At 43.7% G+C, this 20324-nt stretch overlaps 1 protein-coding gene across 1 annotated transcript in view; it reads left to right on the plus strand.

Moving 5' to 3' along the window:
* The window catches only part of LOC146860837 (choline kinase alpha-like), a 190468-nt gene that overhangs the window by 145269 nt on the left and 24875 nt on the right, over nucleotides 1–20324 (plus strand). Inside the window, exons 10-11 of the mRNA XM_085644801.1 lie at nucleotides 3181–3287; nucleotides 19417–19498. Of these exons, the coding sequence (XP_085500927.1) occupies nucleotides 3181–3287; nucleotides 19417–19498 (189 nt within the window). The remainder of the gene's footprint in view (nucleotides 1–3180; nucleotides 3288–19416; nucleotides 19499–20324) is intronic.

The following is a 20324-nucleotide window of genomic DNA, read 5'->3' on the forward strand; positions in this document are numbered from 1 at the left end:
CTAGAAAAGTATGAATACTAACTAGGGAATTGAAGGTGTGAAACACAACTGTGTAGGTGATTAGAGGACTGCATAGGCCTTTAAAGCAGTCCATGTAATGAGGCCTGGTTCACTGCATGACTACTTGGGTACTGACTGAATGATTAGAGTACAGCAAGGAGAGTGCCTAGGTGAATTTATAAGTGCTAGGCTTTTCGGACAGGGAATGGATTAGTAATTGGTACTGAATGGGTCACTAGAGGAGTGCAAAGGCAGTCACAAGTGCTGGACTGTATGGATACTGACTAGGAAATTGAAAGTGTGAAAGACAAGTGTCTAGGTGGTTAGAAGACTGCATGCATAGTGCATAGGGGTTTGAAGCAGTCCATGTGCTAAGGCCTGGCTCAGTGTATGAATACTTAGGCACTGACTGAATGATTAGAGTACTGCAAAGATAGTATCTTGGTGAATTTATAAGTGTTTGGGTTTTAGCACAGTGAATGGATTAGTACATGGTGCTGAATGGGTCACTAGAGGACTGCAAAGGGAGTGACAGGGTATTTCCTGGAAGTGTATGGATACTGACTAGGGAATTGAAGTTGAGAGACAATTGTGTAGGTGGTTAGAGGACTGCATGCATAGTGGATAAGGGGTTGAAGCAGTCCATATACTACGGCCTGGGTCACTGGATGAGTACTTGGGTACTGACTGAATGATCCGAGTACTGCAAGGAGAGTGCCTGGGTGAATTTATTAGGGTTTGGCGCAGTGAATGGATTAGTACATGCTGTTGAATGGGTCTCTAGAGGACTGCAAAGGAAGTGACAGGATGTTTCCGGGAAGTGTATGGATACTGACTAGGGAATTGAAGGTGTAAAAGACAAGTGTATAGTATGTTAGAACACTACATGCATACTGCATAGACATTTGAAGCAGTCTATTTGGTACTTAGAAACTGACTAATCAGACTACTTCTAGGACAGTGCTTAGGTAAAACTTTTAAATTTTCAGTTCTGCCACAGTGAACAGAATAGTACATGGTACTGCACCTTAGTGTCAAACCCTGACTCATTTTATCAATGCATAAGTAAAGACTAGCTTCTAATGCTACTAAAACTTGACAACATGAGATCACAACATGACAGGTTTTAAAACCGTTATCTGTCAGCAAATACACGATGTTACCAAATGCTTCTCTCACAGTGGTTCCCAATTGCACACACTCACTGTGTTATTCTAGACAAACAACACTATCCCTTGCACTATACCAAAATATATTTCTTCATCTAGAAGTAGTACTACATTTTAGTATAGAAACATAACATAACTCGTTTCACAAATTCATAAACTGGTTTCTAATTCTACCAAAATATAAAAACTGCACAGTTATCAGTTTACAAATACATGAAAAACACAAATGCTTATCACAGAATGGTTTCTACATGCACACACATTGTAGAGAAAAAAAAAGTACTCCCTACACTAGCAGGAAAAATACATAAGTCTGATTAAAATCAAAATAGTCTACATACATCCCCTCACAATTAAATAACTCATCTTTCAAGTTCTTTTGTAGATTAAGAAGTATATCAATCACTCACCATATTTTCTTTTACAGAATCTCTGCACTGTGCACCTCTCAGCAAAAGCAAAGAATGAAAAAGTTTCCCTTTCATTTTCCACACACATACATGTAAACATCAAATCCCAATCCTTCGCACATAAACTCAAAAGCAAACACACATTTCTATTGGTTAAACATTTCAACCCTTTCCAACTGAAATACATTTCAACCCTTCCCCCCCCCCAATCTGCCTTCTGCCTCTTACCATAGAAACCGGTCATGGAACACTGCACTGAGCTCACAGGTCACAAGTTCAGCACACAATGTTCCTACACAAGACAGGAAGTGTGCTTGACTTTTCAACATATCAGCTGATCATATATAATGTTCCTTACAATCTGTTTTTGTTAACCAATAACAATCATACATTTAAAAAACAGAAATATACACCCTACCTTTCAGTGTAGAAAGTTGTCATACAACCAATGATTTCTTGTCGTTTTTCAAAAAAAGTTGCCGTGGATCCGCGCACCCACCGCGAGAGAATCCGTCCATCCAACGCGATAGGATGCGCGTTGGCGCGTTGGATTAAAGGGGGCCCCAGGGGGTCCTTCTGGGTCCCCTTAAGCACCTCTAGAGGGTCAGAGTATTTCCACTCTGCCCCCTTTATATGTTTTACACACTTATTCCCCTTGCATCTTTAGCCTCGCTTCTACCGAGGCAGAAAATGGCCACCAACAGTTCCTGGTTTGGAATGTAGAGAGACACTCGACAGCCAATTAGCATTCAGCGCGCGATCGGGAAGGTGCGCGCTCGGTTCGGGGAGGGTTGGGGTACGGTCCGCGACCATAGATATCACCAACTTTTTTACCCTAATTTTCTCAGGAACTACTCAACAGATTCACACCATATATGCAAAAGGCACGAGTCCGAACTGAGGACTACCTCTTTGCCAAATTTGGTGTCATTCCGTTCAGCGGTTCGGGCTGTAGGTGCGACAACAGATCCTATTGGAAATTGCATGGTGAAAACGCGTTTTGGGACCCCCTTGTTTCTCGGCCCCCGTTTGACGGATCACTGCAAAACTTTCAGGGTAGGAGCGGAGCGGAGCTGGCCAAAAGTTTGGAAACTTTCGTGAGGATTAGTCAACCGGCGCCAATGTTATTCCAAATAGAATGTTGCGGATTTCCTATGGAAAATAGGTCCTAACTATCTACTGCCGACCGCCAGTAGAAAATGTATATTTAGTTCTTATCCAGGTTCCCACCAGCCCCCAAGCCACATCCTCCTGTTTGTTTCTTGGGACTAATTTAAGTGGCTGTTAACAGTCTTAAGCCAAGGACTATTGTTATGCACAATTTAATGTGATTCAGATTGCTGGTTCTCAGCTCTGGGCCTTTATTTACTATAGAAAATTGCAGGTAAATATTGCCTTTTTTAACAGGTCTAAGGAGAGAATTGTTCTAACAAGATGTGCGTTTACTAGGTCTCACAAAAATAGATCATCTTTCTGGGGTTTATCTTATAAGCGATTAAAATTCAAAATGTGATGGAAACTGCCTTAGCTGTCATCTGCAAGTTCTGCTGTGTGGAATTGAATGCACTGACTCTTGCAATTGTTTTTATTCTATTTGTCAGATCCATTTCATCTCTAGTTACCTGGCAGAGTTCCAACATGGGTATGAGAATATAAGCTATGAAGAGAAGTCTAAAATAGAAAATGAAATGTTGAATGAAATAAACAGGTAATCTGATCCTTTCACCAGCCATTGATAGATGTTGATTAATTTACATGTGATTGTGTTCTGGTTGTTTCACAAGAGAAGTAAATTGTCTTTTTTTTTTTTTGGTCTTGTGATAAATTTTACTAAAATATGTATATTATACTTGCATTTAGGGGCTCTCAGCCTCCTCTCCATCCGTTGGTCTGATTTTGTGTTAACATTTTGCTTTCACCTACTATGCATGGGGCAGTGGGGCAGCCTACTTAACTTTCTGGTTAATTTCACTTTCACTGCATTGCTCTTTTACAAGGAGCACTTCTGCACACAAGCTAGTTCCCTTCAGTGCCAGTGTTTTTGCTTTTACTTTATAATTACTTTAGTCAGTCCTTTCTGTTTACAGCCTGATGTGATAGCAGTCCGCTGCAGATGTGAACACCGGGCACATTCCATCTTTATTAGATGCCATCTCCTGCCATTGCTGTTGTAAATTAATTTTGGACTGCCTTCTTTCTTTCCTTTCTTCACTCATTTCTTTCTTTCTTTCCTGACATTTCCTTCTTGACTTATTACTGCCTTTCTTTCTTGACCTGTTTCTTTCTTGGCTTGTTTCTGCTTTTGTTTGTTTGCTTGCTTGCTTGCTTGCTTGCTTGCTTGCTTGCTTGCTTTCTTTCTTTCTTGCTTTCTTTCTTTCTTTCTTTCTTTGTTTTCTTTCTTTGTTTTCTTTCTTTCTTTTCTTTCTTTCTTTTCTTTCTTTCTTTTCTTTCTTTCTTTTCTTTCTTTCTTTCCTTGTTTTCTGCCTTTCCATTTTTCTCAAAGGCAAGAGGCTTGCAGCTAATGGCAGACTCACATTTTTTTTAGGCCAAGACCTTTTTAATGATAGGAAAGTTGTGTGTATAACATAGCTACGTAACCAGGATTTCAGTCAGACGTCATCCATTAGTCTGTGGTTGGTGTCATTCACATTCTTGCTCCACCCACGTCTGCCATTGGCTGACTTCACTATGAGTTGTGTGCTGCATTAACAAATAATGGATGGAATGCTGCATGAATCAAACATTCACCCCCAGTCGAGAGATCTGGGTTAACTCCATCATTCTTTTGCTCACTACACACCCCAGTTTGGATCCAGCCATATGCAAATCAGTCTTGACCCTGTTCTTCATGGGAACAGTCCAACCCAGACTGCCAAGCTGGGACCTCCCTTGACCAGAAACAAGCATCCTGGGACTGGTTTCGGGGTAATACCCCTCATCAGCCAGGCTAGCATGAATCCAGTGGCACAGTGAGCAAGGGACCCACTTTGGTCCCTAAGTTGGTCACTAAAAACATTTTTGGTTTTCATTTTCTATCTACATTTTTTTTAGAGGGGTAGATTATCTTTTGATATTATGGAAACTATCTTCTGTCAGACTAGGTGGGGTGCATTTCTTTCACTAATTTTAAAAGTGAAAAATAGGACATTGCATATCTGTGTATTGTGTTTATGTCTGCTAATAATGCTCACTTTGTCACTGGAGTCAAGCTCACCTGGCTGATGAGGGGTGTTACCCCTAAACCGTTCCCAGGATGGTTGTTCGGTCCAGGGAAGACCTGGCTTGGCAGTTCGGCTGGACTGTTCCCATGAGGCACAGGGTCAAGACTGATTTGCATATAGTTGGGTCTAAACTGGGGTGGTGAAGTGAGCTAAAGAACGATGATGGATTCAACTCAGATCTGTGGCTGGGGACGAGTGTCTGAAAGGTTTCAGTACTCCGTCCATCATCTCCTTGTGTTTGAGCAGAAGATTGTCGGCAAGTAAAGTAATCTTGTGCAGTTGACCCCCAAAGGGGATGCCTATCACATCTTCAGTGTGGTGAATAGTGATGATGAGGTGTTCCACTAGAGTAAACAGGGAGACAATGGTCATCCCTTGCATGTGACGCCGACCGAACAACCGGTGTCACAGGAGCTCTTCACACCGGATCCTTTGCAAAAAACCCTCACCAAGGATCCAAACACTGGACACTTGACATTGTCAAAAAAGAGACACTTGGACAAGCCGGCTCCACCTCCACCTCCAAAGAGAAAGGACATTGCTACCTCTCCTTTCAGGGTGCCTTCCCCACCTCAACTACCTCCTCCACCCTCTCCACCTCCACCCCTTCCACCTCATCGTTCCCCCACCTTGTCTCCTGTCCCAGACGATTTGGGGGACCCTTACTATGATCCAGCAGATGTGCCACAAGATCCCACCCCTACTGGATCTCCAGACCCATGGGATGATTATAACAATCCGGACATCCCAGATGTCGCACAGGATGACCTTTATCCATCTAGGCCATCCCCTCCTGAAGATTCCTTGGGTTTTCACCACTTGTTACAACGGGCGGCACACTACCACGGGGTGGAGTTACATACCGACCCAGTGGAGGAGGACTTCCTCCTAGACACTTTTGATGATACACATAGGTCCACTGCCATTCTACCTATGTTAAAGGGCGTCATTAAACATGCCCCCGAGATTTTTAAAGACCCAGTCAGGGCTAGGGTCCTAAACCCTCGAATAGAAAAGAAGTACAAAGCCGCCCCTACAGACCCTTCTTACATTAAGGGTCCTGCACCATTAGATTCCCTAGTGGTATCTACAGCCAGGAAGCGCTCCAATTCTCAGGCGTCAGGCGAGGCGCCCCCCACTCGACAAAGAGTCCAAGCTCCTAGATGCGTCAGGGAAGCGCACTGCGTCACAAGCGGCCAATATATGGCGTATTGCCAATACGCAAGCACTGTTGGCCCGATACGACAGGGCGCACTATGATGAGCTAGAGACCATCATGCACCATCTCCCTGAAAAGTACAAGGCTAGGGCTAATGAACTTATTCAAGAGGGAAAAACAATAACCAATACCTCGATACGATGTGCCCTAGATGCAGCAGATACAGCCTCCAGGGCCATAAACACCAGTGTCCTTCTCCGTCGCCATGCCTGGCTCAGGGTTTCAGGGTTTAAACCAGAGGTTCAAGCCTCTATACTAAATCACCCATTCGACCAAGATCATCTATTTGGTCCTAAAGTAGATGAAGCCCTGGAAAAAATGAAAAAAGATAGACACGGCGAAATCTATGGGAGCCCTACAAACACAGACTCCCAGGCGCTCCTTTCGCCGTTCTTCCTTTTGGTGCACGGGCAGAGGCTACTCCTCGGACAGTGCATCCACGTCATATAAATCCCCTCCTCAGTCTACCTTCACAAAGGGTTATCAAAGAGGCGGATACAGAGGCAATAATAATAAGGGCAGAGGCAAAACAAATAACGCCCGCTCTGCCACACCTCCTGCCCAATGACTTTCCCCCGCTCCCTCCATACCATTCCACTGCGGTCGGAGGCAGACTGCGACATTTCCTTCACGTCTGGGAGACAATCACCTCAGACAGATGGGTGACATTAATTATTCAGTCAGGGTATTGCCTAGAATTTACATCTACATCCCCCAACATTCCACCCAGGCACCGCCCTATGTTGCAAGAACATACTGCGCTACTAACACAAGAGGTGAGCTCTCTCCTGCAAAAAGGAGCAATAGAGCAGGTCCCCATAAATCAACAAAATTTAGGGGTCTACTCCCTGTAATTTCTAATTCCAAAGACAGACGAGACCCTACGACCTATCTTGGATCTCAGACCTCTAAACACTTACATTCATACGGACCATTTTCACATGGTAACCCTCCAACAGGTTCTTCCACTTCTCTCCCAGAACGACTTTCCAACCACTCTGGACTTAAAAGACGCGTACTTTCACATCCCAGTACACCAATCTCACAGAAAGTACCTCAGGTTTGTGGTAGACGGACAACACTACCAGTTCAAGGTGCTCCCGTTCGGGGTAACAACAGCACCAAGGGTGTTCACCAAGTGCCTGGCAGTAGTGGCTGCACACCTCCAAAGACAGCACATTCACGTCTTCCCCTATCTGGACGATTGGCTGATAAAAGCCACGTCCTACCAACAATGTGTGCAACATACCGCCGCTACAGTCCAACTACTTCAGCTAGGCTTCACGGTGAACCATCAAAAATCCCACCTGGTACCATCACACACAAAACAATATCTCGGTGCCACCATAGACACCTCAAAGGCCATAGCCTATACCAACCCTGCCAGGATTGCAAAAATACAGGCACTGCGTCAAAAATTCCTATCACAACACTCTCCCAGCAAGAGTGTTTATGGAACTTCACCCACAAGTTCTTCACCCGTTCTTTCAGAAGTGGGGGCATCCACACATAGACCTATTCGCCACCCACGAAAACAAAAAATGCCCAAGCTTCGCCGCCCGATATCCACACCCATTGTCCGAAGGGAATGCGATATGGATGAACTGGTCAAACAAATTTGCACACGCTTTTCCACCTCTCCCACTAATTCCATTAGTGGTGCGAAAGCTACAGCAGCATTCCCTAACTCTGATCCTAGTAGCTCCAACATGGGCCAGACAACTGTGGTACACCACACTGCTGGAACTCTCGGTAGTACCACACCAAAAGCTACGCCTCTCACCATGCCTCCTAACCCAGAACCATGGAGAGATCAGGCACCCGGACCCAGCTCAACTCAACCTTGCGATCTGGCTCCTGAGGTCCTAGAATTCGGATACCTTAACCTTCCCCCTGATTGCACGAACATTATCAGGGAAGCTAGACGCCCTACTACCAGGGCGTGCTATGCAGCAAAGTGGAAAAGATTTGTTGTTTACTGCCACAACAACACAATCAATCCCTTAAATGTATCCATACAACACATTATATGTTGTTTACTCCATTTACAAAGGTGTAACCTAGCATATACCTCCATTCGGTTACACCTTGCTGCAATTGCTGCCTATTTACAAAACAGGCAGCACCTCTCACTTTTCAAAGTGCCTGCCATCAAAGCCTTTATGGAAGGCCTCAAAAGAGTAATTCCACCCAGAGTGCCACCCTCACCTGTTTGGAACTTCAATATAGTCCTCACACGGTTAATGGGACCCCCTTTTGAACCATTACATAAGTGCGAGCTGCAATTCCTCACATGGAAGACAGCTTTTCTAGTGGCCATCACTTCCCTCAGAAGAGTTAGTGAAATACAAGCACTCACTATACAGGAACCTTTTCTTCAGATGCATTACAACAAGGTTGTACTCCGCACCAATCCCAAATTTCTACCCAAAGTGATTTCTCCATTCCATTTAAACCAGTCGGTAGAATTACCAGTCTTTTTCTCGCAACCCCAAACAGTTGCGGAAAGAGCCTTACACACACTGGACGTTAAAAGGGCTTTACTTTATTACATCCAGAGAACACAACCTTTCAGGAAAACTAAACAGCTATTTGTTTCCTTCTCCCCACCACATAAAGGCAACCCTATTTCCAAATCAGGGATAGCTAGGTGGATTGGAAAATGCATACAGATTTGCTACCACAAAGCAAAACGAACGCTATCGGTTCCCCCTAAAGCCCACTCTACAAGGAAGATGGGGGCTTCTATGGCTTTCCTAGGGAACATACCACTAGAGGACATCTGCAAAGCAGCGACATGGTCAACACCACACACCTTCACAAAACATTATTGTGTAGATGTTCAAACCAAGCAACAAGCTAGTGTGGGCCAAGCTGTACTAAAAACACTGTTTCAGACAACTGCAACGGATGCCGGTGGTCGCCGCTAGGGTTGGGTACTGCTATATAATCTATGCACAGTGTATAATCTGCAGCTCATATGCCTCGAACGGAATATGCTACTTACCAGTATGCATCTGTTCTTGGCATGTAGAGCTGCAGATCTATACACGCCTCCCCGGCTACCTGTATCCGTTCCAGTCTTATCTTATTTAGATACAATACACATGGGTTTCTTTACTGTTACCACTACGCTCCATCTTTCCCTGCTGGCGAAAAACAATCTGAGGATGGAGCCGAAGCCCATGCGCAATACTAACCAGAGGAGGAGTCACCGACCTCGTGACTCCCAAAGACTTTCCAAGAGGAAAAACAAACTGCAAACATCCGGGCCCAACACCAGATCGCGATCTATGCACAGTGTATAGATCTGCAGCTCTACATGCCAAGAACAGATGCATACTGGTAAGTAGCATATTCCTTACTTACCTGTAATCTGTGGTTCTCCAGTATTGGTGTCTTTCATAGATTCACATGCAACCCGCCCACCTCCCCTCAGAGGCTTTTAGGCTATTATGCTTTGGTTCACTCCTGTGCGAGAAAATCTGAGAGCCTGAGCCTCTGAGGAGAACATTCTGGTGGGTGCTGTCGCCTGATTGGCTGCAGTTTGGACTGTACATAATGACTGTGATAGTCATAGGTGTGTGTTTTTTTCCTTGTAGCTTAGGCTACTTTACTTCCTGGTTTCATGTTACCAAGGATTTTTGGTTATTATATGCATAATTATTGCTTTTTTATGTACCGTGGGACTCCCACTCCGACGACTGGGAATGATTCAGGCATGTGAATCTATGAAAGACACCAATACTGGAGAACCACAGATTACAGGTAAGTAACTATTCTTCTTATGCGTGGCCAAGACACAATTGAAGTTGCCCCACTCCCCCTATGCATGGTGTCAGTGGATCACGCAACAGCAGTGGAGTCACTCCCACAAGGAAGCAAGATAAACCTGTTTTGGCTGCATAGAAGAATGTTATATTCAGGGAGCTACCATCTAGCCGCTCTACATGGATGATAGAACGACCCTCCAGGTCCACTTTGCTGCCAGTTACCTGTAGGTTGACCCCCTGGGCCAGCCATGTAAGTGGGCTCCCAGCAAAAGTGGAGTAGCAGGTGCTTTGCATGTACCGCTGCAGTCGGGTGTCTCCTGTTAACATGCAATCTGAATGTGACAGCGCTTGAGGTATTCATATATCGTATGTCACGGCACGCCCCCAATATTCTATTATTCCATGTCAAGAAATTCTATCTGGGTATCTGTGTGTTTCTGTTCTCAGGCATGAGCACACAGTGATAATGATAGGATTCCCCTGAGGAGCCACCCACGGCCACTCCTGAGCCTCACAAGATATAAACAACGCATCTCTTCCTTCCCTCCCCATCCCCCCCCCCCCCTCCCCCCCCCACCACCATCCTTCAGCGTAGTAGTGTAAGACCGGCCCCCGCCAGCCCCTTGCCTTTAAAGAGGACAGTATCTGGAAGAAGTAAACCTCTGCATGAAGCTCTACAAGCGAAGTAAATAAACTCAGCCCCACTTGAACGCCTACCCTGGCATGTCGTCGTACACATCTTATGCCATAAAACAAAGGAAAACACATGAAAAGGTAAACAGCATAATGCAGCTCTATCTCCTTCAGGGTATGAGGTGCAGCTGCCTCAGTTAACTAGCAAGGCCTGGGCACTGCCAACTAGGCCTCTCGCCCACCAAGGCACTTCCACTCAACAGCACCAACAGTAGAGCTTAGCGACCCCCTAGGTGAGGAAAGCACCAGCAGCCACATTGTACCACGGAGCAACAGTCCTAGGCTTTCAGTAAGTCTTGGAGTGAGGCTCGGCCCAATGCCCAAAGCTGTCTGATGCATGTGTTTTAGTATTCTATTCAGACTTTCAATCTGGGTCCAGCACTTCAAAAGGGTTCCTGCTATGTTGGAGCACCTGTATCCACTCCTCTGCCACCTACCTCATCGTGGGGCAACCACCTGGCCTCAGTCTCCTCTGGCAGCCCCCCCCCCCCTCCCCGCACCCTCTCCGGGCGCAGCACCATCATCTGCTGGGAGTGGTACCCCCTTCTGTTGTAGCCGAAGTCTCCTCAGGGTTCTGGAAGAATTGGGCCGCTTCACCATCCACCACCCGCAACCCGGCCAGGAAGAGCTAAGCATCCTTTATGTCCAGTGTGCGCCGCTGACTGTTTACTGCCATGTAGATATTTTGACATTACTGGACCTCTGCTGTGTAGTCTGGAAAAACTGTGATGAGAGCGCCTTTGTGATGCCACGTATCCTTGGTTCGGAAGATCTGTCCCTATAATTCAACAGTCTTTCGATCACTGGGTGTGGGCTCAATCAAGGTTGCGGAGGATTCCCCAGGGTGCGGTACGCCCTCCAGAAACAGCTCTATGTTAGTGCTATTGGATCGTTCAGGAAAACCCCGAAGACTGATATTGTTGCGCCTTTAGGGGCCTTCCGCGTATTCGTCTTAGGATTGCAACTGCAACACCTTTGTGCGCAGAAGTCTAAGCTGTGATTGCACCTCCTACAGCTTTGACCACTGCAACATATTGAACGCTTCTATCTCATCCACTCACCCTACCAACAATCTGTGATCCACCAGAAGGAGGTTAACCTTAATGTTAACAGCATCATTTGTGGACTCTAGCGGCCCTTGAATCTAGGACAGCTTGCAAGATCTTCTCAAATTGTGCGAAAATAACTAGCCAAAGTGATTTCCAGCGAGCTCAGTGGGCCACTGGTAGAAGGCATTTGTGGCACTAAGAGTTACGCAATGTTCCTATGCGCAAGAGGGGACAGCTTGCTTTGATTAAGTCTCACCATCTTTATGGGCAGGGCACCTAGTAGGCAACAGTTCAGTCCGAAAATGTCACTCTGGGCCCACAGCCATAGATGCGGATAGGAGGCTCCACGTTGCCCGCGGACACTGGGAGGTGAGAGTTGGGCACAGGAGCAACAGAAGGCTCTGCCGGGTTTTCGCAGAGGTGCTTATTGGGAGTACTCCTCTGCGACTGCATGGTCCAGGCAGCTACCACAGGACCCCAACAGCTCCGGCTGTGTTAAGATGCCCTGGCCAGGGCATGCGCCTTACTACTACTTACTGCATGGGTACATTAATAATACTTCTTGGTGCCACTGCTGCTTATTATTGCCCAAGCGTGGTGAGCTGTGCCTTTTCTGGCTTCAGGTATTGCCTGAGACCATAGATAGTTTGCATCATGTGTATCAGTAGACCCCCATACCTTGCATACCTCTTCCATCTAGTGTTGGACTTTGTATGTTTGGAGTTGTTAATGAGAGGAGTTTTGTGTTGATGTGACCACTAATACCTTCGGGGAAATGCCACAATGCACCAACCCACAGAATTGGATGGGTTTTGACGGGTTCTTAAGCGCTGCACATCATTCCAAATTGGGGCCAGAGAACTGGGGACATATTCCAGGAAGACACTTAAAAGTATCTGAACTGCACCTGCCCCATAAGAGTTATCTGGAGAGCCAGATGCCAAGTTCTACGAGAGTTACTCATGGTATGAAAATATACCTTCTAACTTCTGCCAGTCTTGCATAAGCTAATACCTGTGGTTGGGGTATGTGGTCTAATACTTTTCTTGGGGACCATGATGGATATTTTCTGTTCACCGTGTATCCTTCTGTTGCAAAATAATGCGGAATTACAGCACCAGGAATCAAGCGAGTCTTCCTCAGGCATGGTAGCCGAATTTCGACTCCGGACTTTGCTGCACTGCAAAATTCCATGAGGTGAATAGTGCAATTTCTGTGATCATAAGATTCATACAAGATTCTGATAACTAGGGGTATACCCTCCCATTACTTGGGTAAGGAAAACACAATATAAGAGAAAGTGGTATGGAGGGAGAAATAGAACAATATTTTTTGAAAAAGGACACTTTTAATTATCCTTTCATATGTGTATAAATTCACATCTCATTTTTTTCATTTTTTTGTTGAGCATATACAAAAGACATATATTTACAAAACAAAAACAAAACCTCTGTACATTTGACGAAACTACGCTACTGTCCTAAAAACGATTTTCAATTATGGATCCACCTTTCAATAGTGTGGACACCCCAGAGGGACAAAACATTGCATAAGGAAATCAATATCTCCACATATTCAAAGGCAATGCAAAGTTGTTAAATCCCCGCATATTCCAATTTTTTAGGGTCCCTCTGTGAAACCAAACTGTCTACGCGGTCGCGTTTCAGCCAATCAATTCCTTTTGGCCTCTTCAGGACAAGGAAAACTGCAGCAATCTACATAAAAAGAAACACACTCAAATAACATATAGATTACATAAACCCCTCTATACTCGCCAATATATATGCAGGTCCTTTACCCCAAACGTGAAGAGCAGACCAAAAGTCCCACCACAAGAGAAGGAACACCAAATAACGTGAAAAAAAAATCCAAATAAGATTCATGCCTGAAACTTTCTAAATGTATCTCTATGTGAACATCTCCAAACAACTCTCTATATTGAAGAAAATGGTGGTTTAAACACCTCCACCAACTAATATCACGTATATACACTTTGAATCAAATTGCTCAATACAACTCTCTGTATAAAAAATTGGTGATTCAAATACCCCCACCAACTGATATCACATATACACGTTTTGGCTCCAATTACTCAAAAGGAGTTTATCACAATCATATCTGAGAGCTTCTCTCCAAAAATAAACGAACTGCTTGACTAACCTTGGGCTGGTATTTCCGTTCAGCACATCAAGCGTGCGTGCACTGTACTTGCACAGAGTGAGGCGCTAGGGGTCCGACCTCTCTACCAATTCTATAACAAAAATAATCCATTTCAAAACCAACCATCACAACTACTGGCCCCCTGTTCGTATTTAAAGGTTCCAAGGAATTCGTCCGGCGTGATTACTCGCTGGTACGAAAACAAATGAACAAGCGGAAATGCAGTACAAGTCCGGAGGTATTGCAACGTCTAAATATATACAAAATTATAAAACTCCATAACGTTTCTTCGTCGTGTTTTCTTACCTCTCTCCCCTCTCCTTGATTTCTAACCCGCATCTGTCAGTGCTAGCTCTCTCGCTACGCGAGTGTATAACGGGGAAGACTATCGGAGACTTATTTCCTGGAATGGAAAGAAACAAGGGACTAACGGCTTCCAACAGGAGCAGAGCAACGGATCGGCCATATTGGAAGGGGGCGTTTGCAGAGACCAACTTTTTATATTATATAAATTTTATATTATATACGGGCTCCTCTCTCAATCAGTGGTATGTATCCACTAATGGTTACATTATATTATAGGTGCCTCCAAAGCTATATACAATGTACAACCGAAATACTAAACAAATAATAATAATAACGAGATTAACGTAAAACAATTCTTATGGTAAGAGATATAAAAGAAAGAAAAATTATATATTCAGGAGGGAATAAATCAAAGGCATAACCACCGAAATTCTACTAGTGTGCGGAAAAGCAGAGGGGGAGAGAGCCTGTAGACATAAAGGCTCACAATCTAAAAACACATATTAATGTATACATATATACACAGTGTCTGTACATGTAGAGTATTCTTCTAACGAAATCTTGTGCATTTGCTATCCCTAAGTTCCAGATCTTGATTCTCATGTAAAGCTCCTACTGTATCAAAGCCCAAATTTCATCCTTATCATTTAGGCCGTCAATTGCTGTCCGGTATTTCTCAATGAACCTCGCCTCCTGACGATTCAAAGTATTTTGCAAAATGGTTTTATTCAGAGGACGCATAACTGCCAAAACGGTCCACCTGAATTCATCCTCATCATGGCCAATTTCCACAAAGTGCTGGACCAATGGGGCACCAAGGGTTTTGCAACGAATCCGTGATTTATGTTGTTGAATACGGAGTTTTACAGCTTGAGTTGTTTGGCCAATATGTTTTTTTACATGAACATTCAATTGAATAAATCACATTTTTCGAATTACAATTCGAAAAGCCCAGTTGGACATGATTTCTATCGCCAATGATTGTGAACTTGGAATCACTTGCTTGGGGGCAAACCACACAATTCTGACATCTAAAGTGTCCCTGCACTGGTGGCAGTCCCATCATAGTTCTGATGTCATTTTTCGGTGCTGTTGGTCTAGAGGCCTTAACCAGATATTCTCTCTATTTTTTTCCTTTTTGGCAGGCAAAAAAGCGGTGTAGCCATAAGATTCATACAGCATGTGTGGTTTTACATCACTTTGTATGCTCACACAGAATATAAACTGGAAGTTTATGACCGTAATGCTTTTTCTCTTTTTTTTGTTTGTTTGTCCTTTTTTCTGGGGTCCCCCCCTTTTTCTTAGTTTGACGATGTTCATTACTGTACTGCTGCTGTTTGCCTTTACCACTCTAGCCTTGAGAAAGCCCCAGGCTCTCTGCCATCATGAGCTCTCACGTGTTGGCTGAAAGTTTGATGTTTACTGGAAGCAATTTTACTAATCAACATGCATTTATGAAATATTTGTGTATAACTTAAGTAGAAGGATTGCTTGTATATGATTTAATTTTCAGCAGCCTGGCCTATCTGTATTCACTTGAACAGGACTGCACAAATAAAACTGATAACACAATGTTATGTTAAACAGCTTCTGTTAAGATATCATGTAATAAATGGTATGAAACCAGAGAACCTGAGCATCTATGCATTCACAATTTAGAAGCGCCTGCTGTACTTTGTGTGACAAAAGCATACTCCCATTATTTCCTATTGTGAATTATGTTATGGTTTTGCCTTTCATTGTATAGTATGGTATGGCCTGTTGTGTAGTATGGTTTAGTATTGCATATCATTATATGGTATTGTACAGTATGGCTTGTCACTGCTACAAAATGTTTTGGCATGGTATGGCCTGTCGTATGTTATAGTATAGTATGGCTTGTCTTAATATGATATGTAATGTTATGGTTTAGCATGGTATAACCTGTAATTGCTTGGTTTGTAAGGACATTGTATAGTATAGTTTGATATAACCAGTCATTGTATAATATGGTATAAAATGGTCTCATCTAGTATGGTATGGCCTACCATTGTAAAGTATGATATGGTAACAGAGATAGGGTTCAAAAGCCACAGGGATGGAGGGTGGAGGCGGAGGCACTCAGACTGAGGTTGAGAAAGAGGGAGTAAGTTAATGCAACAAGTTTTGAGCGAGTGTGGGCAACACAAAGCAATATGATGTCTATAATACAACAAAAGCCAGAACAATGAAGGCACGCACCCTCCAAAATATCAACTTCTACAAACTATTGTGGAACATGTTTGAAGCAGTAACAAAGACAGATATGGAGTGAGGGGTCAAAAGCTAGAAGAACAGAGGGGTGCGAGGAGCAGGCCAAAAACACATGGACAGAGGGTAGGAGAGGGAGCAGGTAACAGACAAACACAGGTAGAGAGGGTAACATGAAGGATGAAGGAATATCATGTTTGCAATACTACTGAAAGAAAATTCAGAAAAATGGAAGAGACACTGTACAAGCAGGAACCACCACTCTAGTCGGGGTAAGCTAGATGCACACTAAAAGATGACCTGTGCTCACCCTGTGGTAGCTTGGCACAGAGCAGTTAGGCTTATCTAAAAAGGCAGTGTGTTAAGTATTTGTGCAACACACACACTAACACAATGAAAACACCACATAAATACGTCACATAGGTTTACAAAAATAGATTATATTTTTGAGTAAAACAACAAATTCAATATGTAGTACCGGGGAGTTTTGAATTTTTAATGAATAAATCAAAAAGTAGTACTTAGAAACGTATAGCATTTAGGGGTTACTTGAGGTCATGCTGTACCCGGCTAAATCAAAAGTTCAGGCTGACCGCGATGGAGGACAGGCCGGCTATAGGACTCGCGCAGGTCCTGCTGCAAAAAAGTACATTGGATGAAACCAGCGCCAACGCTGAAGACTCAGTGCCAATCTGCACAGGCAATCAAGACTTAGTCGACAAAACCCTTTGCGATACATCGTCGAGCCGCACAGTCCGAAGCGATGTCAATCAGTGTTGAAGTACAATGTGTCAGTTCCGATCGGCGCAAAGTTGTCAATGAGGCGATTTTGATGGGCCCTTGAAAGGCAACTTCAGCTTTACAGAACCAAGTCTGAAATGGCACAACTTGGCAGGGCAGGTCTCACAGATGGTAGAATCCAGGGGCTTTTGCAGGTTTGAAGGAAGTCTTTGATGGTCCTGAGACTTCAGAATAGGGGGAAAGCCCTTGGAGTCACCCTAAGTTCAAGTCGAGATGGGTCCAGTCTTTATCCTCAGCAGGCAGCTGGTCAGCACAGCAAAGTAGATGAGCAGTTCTTCAAGAGCAGCAGTCAAGCAGAGTGGCAATACTTGGAGCACAGTTGTCTTTACTCCTGGCAGAGTTCTTTGTATGTCCAGTAATGTGCTGTCTTGGTAGGGTCAGAACCACAGTACCCAGTTGCACCTTTGAAGTGGAGGTGACTTGAAAGCTGGCCCTTGAAGTACACAGGTGCCCCTTTCTTTTCAGCCCTGGCTCCAGCATAGAGACTGAGTAATCTGCCCTCTGTGTGGGAAACCGAAAACTGCCTCTTCAGGTGTAAGTGTCCTCTCCCCCTCTCTTCCTGACCAGGAAGAGCTATCTGAATGCAGATGAATTCTGTCACACCCACCCTTTCTGTATTTGTGGCTGTCTAGAGGCAATACCCAAAGTGTAGCTGTCACCCAACCCAGACGTGTATTGGAGACCGTCTGCAAGGAACGCAGATCAGTAGGAGCAGAAAAATGGCCACTTTCTAAAAGTGCCATTTCTAAAATCATAATGTCAAATCCAACTTTAACAGTAAAGAGAATTTATCATTATCTTTTAAGATATGAAACATGATGCTGCCACTCCTTTCTAATCGGGAATTGTAGCTTAAAAGTGTAACGAATTCCCAATGCTAACTTATGAGAAAAGTAGGCCTCGCAGTAGTGAGAAATGCATTTGGGTGTTTGTCACCATCAGGGAATGTAAAACTTAACAGTCCATGTCCTACCTTTTACTTACATTGCACCCTGCCCTTATGGGTAACTAGAGCCTACCTTAGGGCTTATATGCAATAAAAGGAGAGTTTAAGGCTTGGCAAGTGGTTTTAAATGCCAAGTCGAAGTGGTAGTAACTTGTACGCACAGGCCTTGAAATGGCAGGCCTGAGGCAGGTTTGAAAGACTACTTGTGTGGGTGGCACAATCAGTGCTGCAGGCCCACTGGTAGCATTTAGGTTACATGCCTTGGGTATACGGTAAACCACTTTACAAGGAACTTACAAGTAAACTAAATGTTCATTGAGTATACACAAATGCCACCATGTTTAGGGGAGAAACACCTTCACTTTAGCACTGGTCAGCAGTGGTAAAGTGCCCAGTCCTATGGCCAACAAACAGGAGGTAAGCAGGCAAAATATCTGGGGCAAGGCTACCCCAAGGATGACGGGTCTAACACGTGCGCACACCAAAAACAAGCTTTCTTAACTATGGTGTGGTGTCTATGAAGCCGTAACCAAGATACGGAGAGAGGAGTCAAAAGCCACAGGGACAGACTGTAATAGGGAGAAGGCAGAAGCAACACGACAGGAAAGTAGGAGTGATGTTGCAAAGGCAAAACAGAGAGACATGTCGGTCATACAACAAAAACAAAAGTCTGAAAATATGAGCATGTGCAGGCTGAAAATAAACTTTCTTTGCCACGGTGACGCCTGCAAACAAATGAAGTATAATGGAGATCTTCCTCACAGATGCAATATTATGGATTTCTTTCTCTAAAGAAAAAAAATAGGACAGACATCAAAGCGCAAGCAGGGATAGGACACTCTGAGAACAAAAGCAGTACTTTTTGATATGCACCATGGGATAGGCAAGCTCACAAAGAGGAAATAAAACCAGCTCAAGCTAACCAAACAAAAGCATGGAAATACGAGTGACAACAAAGCTAACCAGTGGTAAGCTATGGGCAGGCTTCAAGCGACATGCACTGTCTTAGGTGAGACCAAAAATGGATTTCATTTAAAATACTAATGATTAGGAATATGCCATTTTATTGGGCTGAAGGGATTGTGTTGTGAACATATGGTGATAGACTGCATTGTATTCTTCATGTTTGTGGAAAAAAAGATGGAAATCTTAAACATTTTAACTTTTTCGAGTAGTAGGTAATATGTATAAGCTCAAAAAGTAGCTATTTTGAGTTTGAAGCAATGTAAGGAGGCACTCCACTCTTCCATTTAACGCACTAAGTTATGACCCTAATTGCCCATACTCTCGAGTATTTTTACTTTAACTTATTTGCATTTTTCCATTCCAAATTATTGCAGAGTATGGAGCAGACATTGGCTGACTCAGTACGTTTACTAAAGTTGTACATTTTCTTTTTGAAAATATATTTTGAAAAATAATTGTTTTTCTAATTTGCAGGTTTGCACTTGCATCCCATTTCTTCTGGGGGCTCTGGGGCGTAGTGCAGGCAAAGATCTCTTCCATCGAATTTGGATACATGGTAAGCAAAGGCATCCTCCCTTCCCCCGCCCCCCCTGTTCCCCCATGAATCAAATAATTGAATTATTTTTTTAATTGAAGTACAGAGTATAGCTATTAAATAAGTTGAAATCTTGTCATTCGACTGATGGAGCCTGATGAGAGGATTAACATTGGATGTTGTGGATCTCATACTGGTAATTAGATTTGTAAGATTGAAGCAGAAGCTAACACACTAAAGTAATGGGGCTGAAGGGCTGCAAAGAATACCTTTGTACTTGCTGCTGGCACACATAATGCAGATGCCATTGTCACTTTAACCAATGCTTCTGAACGGCTTCTGAACATCAGTTCCAGCAATATCCACATACATCTAAGTTCCATTAACCGTGACCTTCATACAATGGAAGCCATAGCTATCGGCTGTAGCAGGAAAAACAGATTAATGCCAAAGAGTAGCTTTGTATCTACATCCTCACCATCACACGATTGGTAAGTGAGACCATGTCAGCTTACTTGGAAGACAATTGGAGGCAAATGCACACAAAAAGGCTCAAATCATGACTTCTAGGAATCCAGTTTATAAAATGCAACAACCTAACACAGACAAATTGTTCCTGTCCACAATGAGTCCTTTTCTCAAAGTTTCTCTTGGAGGTACTTTTTGTCGAGGGAAAAAATGCCTGAAGAGGGAATTCAAATCTTTTCTGAATTAGAGTAGTCAACTCATGAGTGAAAAATAAGAATAGCTTCACTAGATTGTCCTCTCAAGTAGATGATCGGATGTGTTCCATGCATCTTAAAAAATATTTATATGCCCATCACCAAGAAATACAGAAGTGCCCTGA

The sequence above is a fragment of the Triturus cristatus genome, chromosome 3_1 (assembly GCF_964204655.1).
Source record: "Triturus cristatus chromosome 3_1, aTriCri1.1, whole genome shotgun sequence".
Taxonomy (NCBI): domain Eukaryota; kingdom Metazoa; phylum Chordata; class Amphibia; order Caudata; family Salamandridae; genus Triturus; species Triturus cristatus.